The sequence below is a fragment of the Rhincodon typus genome, chromosome 8, assembly GCF_021869965.1.
Source record: "Rhincodon typus isolate 14 chromosome 8, sRhiTyp1.1, whole genome shotgun sequence".
Lineage (NCBI taxonomy): Eukaryota > Metazoa > Chordata > Chondrichthyes > Orectolobiformes > Rhincodontidae > Rhincodon > Rhincodon typus.
The window spans coordinates 74,366,095-74,374,899 of record NC_063339.1 but is presented as its reverse complement, the minus strand read 5'-3'; the positions used below and the strand labels follow the sequence as shown (position 1 = coordinate 74,374,899).

The following is an 8,805-nucleotide window of genomic DNA, read 5'->3' as shown; positions in this document are numbered from 1 at the left end:
AAACGTCAGCTTTCCTGCTCCTCTGATGCTGCTCGGCCTGCTGTGTTCAGCCAGCTCTACACCTTGTTATCTAAAATAATTTCACCTGGGCTATTTTGGCCAGTCCAAATCCACTAATGTGGAAGATAATATCCGTCCCACATTCAATCAATCCGCATCCTCAACCAACAGACCAGGTCACAACCCGCCCACAGGTGTCCAATCCTCCATATTTGCCCTAGATGGACAGAGCTTGTGAAGTTAATACGGGGATATTGGAGGAAAAGGATGTTCCTTCACTCAGTCACTGGTGTTATCACGGAAACTGAGGATCATGGGCCTACAGAAACCTACGAGCAAGATCAGCCCCGCAAGGAACTCAGTGAGGGGAAAAGCAAGAGGGAGATTGACTAGACAACACTCAAAGATAGAAAACCCACAGGCTGCTTCCAGTGAATAATGCACCCAGTCAGGATTGGCAGCAGATCAATCAATTGGCACGTGATCAAACCTCACGTAGCTAACTAAAGGCATGTGACATCATTGGGTCCCCGAAGCAGCGCCTGACTGACGTGAGAAAGCAGAACACACTGGCTCGGGCACAGGTAGTGAGGGTCTTAAACACAGCAGTCATCGAGGTGAAAGTGAAAACAGAGAGGTAGGGAGAACACAGTCCTGAAGAAATCATACTTCGTTTGTTCACGGGATGAGGGTATCACTGGCCAGGCCAGCATTTATTGCCCATCCCTAGTAGCTCAGACGGCAGTTAAGAGTCAACCACATTGCTGTGGGTCTGGAGTCACATATAGACCAGACAAGGATGGAAGCTTCCTTCCCTAACAGGCATTAGTGAACCAGATGGGTTTTTCCGACAATGAATTCAGAGTCATCACTGGATTCTTAATTCCAGATATTTTATTGAATTCAAGTTCCACCATCTGCCATAAGCAGGATTTGAACCAGGGTCCCCAGAACACTATCTGGGTCTCTGAGTTAACAGTCCAGCGATAATACCACTAGGCCATTGCCTCCCTGAGCAAGATACACTGCAGACAGTCACCAAAGATTTTTAGACAGCACCTTCCAAACTCTCAACCACTTTCACTTAGAAGGACAAGGGCAGCAGACACCTGGGAACACCACAAGTTCCCCTCCTCACCATCCTGACTTTTGGAAATATTTCACCGTTCCTTCATTGTCGCCGGCTCAAAACCCCGGAATTCCCTCCCTAAGGGCATTGTGGGTCTACCTACAGCAAGTGGATTGCAGTGGTTCAAGAAGGCAGCTCACCACCATCTTCTCAAGGGGCAACTAGGGACGGGCAATAAATGCTGGCCTGGCTAGTGACGCCCACATCCCCAAGAAAGAATAAACAAACTAAAGTAAGTAAAACTCTATTTTTTTCCCACCAGATTCTATCAGACCTGCTGAGTTTCTCCAGCAATTTCTATTTTTGTTTCAAAGTTGCAGCATCTGCAGTACTTTCCTTTTATTTAAGCAGACAGAGCGTTGGGTGTTAAAGAGAGGCCAAGAGAAAGAAAGTGATAGACAGAACAGATAACCAAGGAGGAATTAAGAATGAGGGAAAGACAGAGAATAAGAGAAGTAAAGATCACGGGACCCTGAGAGTCAGGGGGTCAGAGGCACAGACAGGAAGAGAGAATGAGAAAGAGAGTGAGACAGGGACAGAATGAGAGAGAGAAAGAGACAGAGAAAGCAACAGATACAGATAGGCAGGCAGAGGTGAAACAGGGAACAGAGAGACAGAAGCGTTGAAACAAATGGACAAGAGTGCATCAGTGCAATTTGCTTGACTTAAAGACTGAGACTGTGTGTGTTCTGGGCGGTTCATTCTGATTCTGCACTGAAGAGATTTAATCATATGAGCCACTCACAGATCTCGCCCTCCCCTGCAGCATTCTTTGGAACTAAACCACATTATATCGAACCTTGGAGCTGGATTGACACCAGGAGAGATACAGTCAGTAACACAGGGTGCTGGGGGAGAGGGGTTACTGAATGAGTGTGAGGGAGCTGGATTAGCGTCAGGAGAGATAGTAACACAAGGTGCTGGGGAAGAGCTGGATTAATGTAAATTGAACTATTAATCTGATGCCTCAGGAACTGTCCAGTCTCTCTCACTAGATGTTTTCCATCTAGATTTCCCAATAACTACCAAAGTGTGCAAAATTAAATAGAAACACCAAACAGAAAGGTTATTACAGCAGATCTAATAGAATGTGCTTTATTCTGTGCCTCACCTGGGAGAAAGAGTTTAACGATGGCATCAAAGTGAAAAGGGTAACACTTGCAGTCCTCCAGACTAAATAAAGAGTACTTGAAAATAGACAGTGAAGCTAAATTATTTCCTCTGTGTCAGTGCAAATTTGCACAGTGCATGTGTAAATGTAACCTAATTATTATATTCAACAAGCAGCAAATCAAAGACTTTCACAACAAGCAAACTTGATGTAACAAGTGTTAATATCAAAACACAAAGTACTAAAGATACTGATGATCCAAAACAAAAACAGGAACTCCCATCAATACAGAGCAGCTCCCTCAGGAGAGCAGGCAAGTTGACATAGAACATGGGATTCTCATGACGGGTCTACACCTGAAACATGCTTTTCTCTCCTCGCATATGTCCCCTGCCTGTGTGTCACCTGTTTCCTGATGGTACACAACAACAACTTGCATTTCTAAAGCATCTTTAAAACTGCTAAACACCCAAATGTGCTTCACAGGACTGATCAAACAAATATTGACACTGATCCAAACAGAGGAAACATAAGGACAGGTGACCAAACATGTAGCCTTTGCGGTAGGTATAAAGTTTGTCTTAAAGAGGAGATGAGTAGAGAAGCAGAAAGCTGTAGAGGGGGTGCTCCAGAGTTTAGAACAGAGATCGGAGTCGGGGTGGACTCGTTGGGGGGCAGGGGCTAGAGGTAAGTTGGCAAATAACCTAAAATTGCCTGATAAAAATGAACATTTATGCTGCTTAAGAGGAGACTGTTAATTGTTTGGCAAGTAGAATCTGATTGGTAGATGCATTGCCATGGAGAATGCACCACTTAATGATGATTGACAATTAACTGTCAGGCTTTAAATTTTAAAACAGGCAGGTTGACTTTGATTAGCCAAGACTTTGCCCTGAGAAATGAACCAGTTAACATTTGTGACCTATTTTGTGGAGGTAAAAAAAGCACATTGCATGTACTTTTTTTTCCTCTCTGTCTGCAAAGTCAGGCATTTAAGTGACAATCATCATTAACTGGTGCAATCTCCTATACACCCCAACCAGAGATCCCTTGCCATCTAATGAGCACTCTCCCCACATTCGGTGTAAATGTTTTTCTTCCACTGAAATTGGAACTCTTGCAAATTGTCCTGACAAGTGCAAGACAAAAAGCTTTAATAAAAAGTGTCCGTTTTTATTAAGCAATACTCACATCCTGTACTGCCCAATGACTAAATGTACATAACCCAAACCTGCCGCGACATAACCTATTTTTAATTCCATCACAGCGATTTGGGCACATCAAGGTAGCCTAAATTGGAGGTGAAGGGAGGACAGGGAGCTCTGTGAGTATTCAGTAACGAGGATTCGCTGCTGAGACTTCAGCAGCAACTTAAATTTGATGCTAGCCAGATAAGAACTCCAAAGATCAGGAAAATCAGCAGCTAAAGGCAGGCTTTTGCAGCATGGATTGTGGGCCAAGGGTAGGACAGGGCGTTTGCCTTTCAAACAAATTCCCTGCTGTGATGGGCAGACAACTATCTAGCAGCAAACCTGCAATGAGAGGAGACGTACAGTCAGGGTGCTGGGGGAGCAGGGTTACTGAGTGACAGTGTGACAGAGCTGGATTAACATCAGGAGAGAAACAGTCAGTAACACAGGGTGCTGGGGGAGAGGGGTTACTGAGTGACAGTGTGACAGAGCTGGATTAACATCAGGAGAGATACAGTCAGTAACACAGGGTGCAGGGGGAGAGAGGTTACTGAGTGACAGTGTGAGGGAGCTGGATTAACATCAGGAGACGTACAGTCAGTAACACAGGGTGCTGGGGGAGAGGGGTTACTGAATGAGTGTGAGGGAGCTGGATTAGCATCAGGACAGATAGTAACACAAGGTGCTGGGGAAGAGTTGGATTAATGTAAATTGAACTTTTAATCTGATGCCTCAGGGACTGTCCAGTCTCTCTCACTAGATGTTTTCCATCTAGATTCCAATAACTACCAAAATGTGCAAAATTAAATAGAAACACCAAACAAAAATATATTATAACAGAAGGAGGAAGAGATGGTAATTAATTAATCTGGCTTCATCACTTACTTTCAAAGGAATGACGCTCTGAGTTGAAGGACTGTTTGTGTCAGTTTTAGGAAGAATACTGATTTTAGGGAGTCCTGTACCCACAATGTGACTTGTAGAATTGTCATCAGACTTAACATGATGAAAAGTCACAGGTTTGAAACATTACCTGGTTCACCCTTCATAGATGCTGCCAGGTTTCCTCTGCAATCCCAGGACTGCCTCATTTAATTTCAATTTTCTCACTGTGGAGTACTTAGCTTTTGCTCTAATCTTCATAGTCTCACTCTGTGATGTTTAGAATCACTGTGCATCAATTAGTTACACAAACGGGTGGCCTCAGTCAAACTTAATTTGTAATATGTACACCTTCGGCTACAAATTCCATAGCTCTTGCTCAAAGTAATATCCTGCAGTTTATTCAGCAAATGTTCAATTTAATAAGCCTGAAGGGACCATGTAAGCAGTTACTCAGAATTTATTTCACAATGTTACTCAGGAGAAAATGGAAGCATTTCCTACTGGCTCACCAAGTGGTTCAACAATAGGGGTTTTTTAATGATTAAACAAAGAAAATCTCATACATTTCTTGGCTAACGCCCACATTCTATGCTAGGTTCAGTGCTGGATAGTGGCTGAAGCACTGATAATATTACAGGATGCCTGTCACAAGTTAAGGCCCTAGCCTGAGGTTCCCATCGCACTTTTAATTTATCCCCAAATAGAGAAAAGTTGAAAAACAGCAGTCATTCTCCAGCGTCAAAATTTACAACTGACGAGCAAAAAAATTCTCATGGTGAGAACGTTAGGATGTATAGTTGGCTTTCCCTCAGTTTAACACCTTCATCCAAAGTCCACTCTTGTCCTTATCCATAAGTATCCAAAAACTTAGAGAATTATGGCCACTATTCCCAAAATGTCTGGGACAAACCAGGAACACATCTGATTGCGAACAACAGGACTTAGGAGTGCACCTGAACTTTCCAAATATCGAACGTTGTGTTTTCGCACTGTCAGAAACCACATTGGAGGTGACAGTTCCTGTGAATGGGCAGTGCTAAAGTGTCTGATATGGCACTGTTTTGTTCATATTGTAGCTTATAGCAAGATGGAGATCATCATATTTAGAATCCCTACAGTGTGGAAGCGGGCCATTCCCTAAGGTTACAATTAAGTATCAACTTTAGTTGTGTTTGGAGTGGACCTCGAGCCCACAACTCCAAACCAACATCCAATTTATCCCAGGTTAATTTCCTAGTCCATGTTGCAAATTGACTTCTGGTTTGTGTTGCAGGTCAACTCTGTAGAAGGTTAGCAGTTACATTGCAATTGGCTTTCATGCCAATGGAAGAGGAGGGAAGAATTGAGCCATTCCTGGTTGACTCTACGTAAAAGAAACCTGCTTGAAACTGGATACCTCCAGGAGTACTCATGTACCTCCATGTATGGTGAAGATTAGCAAGCTTTCTTATATATTGTTCACTCACGGGACGTGGGTGTCTTTGGCTAGGCCAGTGTTTACCACCCAACCCCAATTGCTCCACTTTGCTGTGGGTCTGGAGTCACATGCAGTGTAGACCAGGTAAAGATGGCACACTTCCTTCCCTCGTGAACTAGCTGGGTTTTTATGACAATCAACTACAGCTTATTACAGATTTTTTTTTAGTGTATTTGTTTTTCACCATCTGCTGCGGTGGGATTCAAACCCCTGGACCCAGAACATTGGCCTGGGGCTCTGAATTAGTAGCTGTGACATTACCACCAATGCCACCATGTCCACACCGCCCCACCTCACAATGGTCCACATCATTAGTATCTCCTCCTCGGGACCTTGGAAAGAAGCACTGGCTGGATTGTCCGATACATGGTTTCCTTACGGATATCACTGGGTTTTTAGAAAGCTGGGCTTTAATTTGCACAATGTGCAGATCACAGAGCTGCATCAGGTTCTGGCAATGAAGAGGCACCCAGGGAAATCACTGGCTTGGTCAATGATGCATTGCTGGGGTGGGGGAGCGCGGTGAGGATGAAGAGCGGGGAAGGGAGAGGTTTATTCACAAAGCAGATCAGCAGCAGCGAAGGGCAGCCAGGTAGGTATTTACGATGATACAGAGAGGGCCAGTCTGAAACTTCTACCTCACATGGGTCTCCCGCTCACCATGAAAACTTGCACCGAATGAACACGGGGGCAACAGACTGACCTTGCCTGAATTCAACAGCAATGTAAATAGAGGTGACGCATTTCACAGTTGCACACTGTCTGATGATATAGCATCGTCATGTTACGCCTGTTTGACCAATTCATGAACCAGAGTGACCTCCATCGGAGATGCCTCAGATATATCAGTAACAAGCTCGTTCTCACTGTCTGCAGCAGCTCTCTCAATTGAAACCAGTATCATCAGGTTTATCTGCGAAATAACATCGAGGACACAGGACCCAACGCTGAGATCTGAAATCCATACAGGTGGTGCCCAGTGACGGCAGCAGCTGTATCAAGATCTGCAATTTCCACAATGGGTACCAACTGAGACCGTAGACACACTGACCACTCGGGACAGGGGCAGGGCGAGCACTGACCACTCGGGACAGGGGCAGGGTGAGCACTGACCACTCGGGACAGAGCTAGAACACTGACTGACCACTCCAGACGCAGCTAAAATGTTTGCTGACCGCTTGGTCAGGGCTAGAATACACACTGACCAATCTGGCCAAGGTCACAATACACGCTGACCTACTCCGGACAGGGCTAGAATACACGCCGACCCGCTCCGGCCAGGACTAGAATACACACCGACCCACTCCAGACAGGGTTCGAGTACACGCTGACCCACTCCGGCCAGGGTTCGAGTACACGCTGACCCACTTCGGCCAGGGTTAGAATACACACCGACCCACTCCGGCCAGGGTTCGAGTACATGCTGACCCACTCCGGACAGGGCTAGAATACACGCCGACCCACTCCAGACAGGGCTAGAATACACACCGACCCACTCCGGCCAGGGTTCGAGTACACGCTGACCCACTCCGGCCAGGGTTAGAATACACGCCGACCCACTCCGGCCACGGTTCGAGTACACGCCGACCCACTCTGGCCAGGGTTAGAGTACACGCTGGCCCACTCTGGCCAGGGTTAGAGTACACGCCGACTCACTCCGGCCAGGGTTAGAATACACGCCGACCCACTCCGGCCAGGGTTAGAGTACACGCCGACCCACTCCGGCCAGGGTTAGAGTACACGCCGAACCACTCCGGCCACGGTTCGAGTACACTCTGACCCACTCCGGCCAGGGTTAGAGTGCGTGCTGACCCACTTGGAAAAGGGACGGAGGGAGCCGCGGAGAAAGATGCCAGGTGGGAGGGGAGCAAGTGTTGACGGTGGGGAACATCCACGGAGGGATAAGCCGGGGATGGAGAGATAAGCCGGGGATGGAAGGTGCACAGGTACGGGGATGGAGAGAGCCAGAGAGGGACAAGGCACCTTCTCCCCCGGCGGCGGCGGCGGTGTGTGTGTGTGTGTGTGTGTTGACCAGCGCACAGGTTTGGCAGAGCCCCCTCTCCCCAAAACCCCCGACACGGAGCGTTTAGCAGTGTGTGTGTGTGTGTGTGTCTCCCTCTCGTGTCCCTATTCCCGGACACCCTCGCCAAGCGCTGCAGCTCACCAGTTTGGTTTGGTGCCCGCGGGGATACGGCTACGAGCTGGGGGACTGGCCGTGCAAATGGCCTGGAGAAGGTTGACACCGCCCGCTGTTTGCCAGGCCCCTCAGGGGGCAGTGACAGCGAGGATCCGGATTCTGTACACTCACCTTGTCGGCGAGGTGCCCGCCCGCTGTTTGCTGTTTGCTCCTCCGCAGTTTGAGAGACGGGGAGCGGAGCAGCTTCTTAATCCTGGTCGTGATGTTGGCCGTCCCCAGCTCAGCCATGGTTTCTCAACCCTCTTTCTTCTCCTGCTCCCTCAGCCACCCACCTCCTGGCAGCACCACCCCCAACACCCCCAACCCCCACAACAATCTCTCCCCAGCCGGGCTCACCGAGCCCCCGCCGCAGCCTCTGCCCGTCTCTCTGGCAGCATTTCTCCGGGACTCTCCGCCAGAGAGCCCGCACATACGCTCACCTCCCCCAGCCCGTGCCCAGCGATCAGAGCGAGCAAATACTACCCCCGAACCCCCAGCCCACCCCCCCCCCTCCCACCCCCACCCCCTACCCCCTACCCCGACCCCGACCTTCCCACTGAAACCACCCGGGCCGATCAGCTCCGACTAAAGCCCCGATCCTGTGCGGATCTCACCCAGATTACCGCCCCCTCCGTCAACGCTCAAACATTACAGACCGTGCAGAGGCAGCGAGGACAGTGCGGGCACTGGGACAGGCTTCACACACCGTTCCCAGCGCACAACTCACTGGGACAAAAGCCAGTTCAGAGAAATAGGTCACACATACACCCAGGCTGGTACAGGATCCACTTACACCCAAACCTGGTACACATTACAGATACACCCAGACTGGTACAC

General features: G+C 48.2%; 1 protein-coding gene across 1 annotated transcript in view; it reads right to left on the bottom strand.

Annotated features, from left to right (window-relative positions):
• The window catches only part of mapkbp1 (mitogen-activated protein kinase binding protein 1), a 165,482-nt gene extending 157,223 nt beyond the window's left edge, over positions 1-8,259 (bottom strand). Inside the window, exon 1 of the mRNA XM_048600305.1 lies at positions 8,101-8,259. Within this exon, the coding sequence (XP_048456262.1) occupies positions 8,101-8,217 (117 nt within the window). The 5' untranslated portion in view covers positions 8,218-8,259. The remainder of the gene's footprint in view (positions 1-8,100) is intronic.
• Positions 8,260-8,805: the final 546 nt, after the last annotated feature.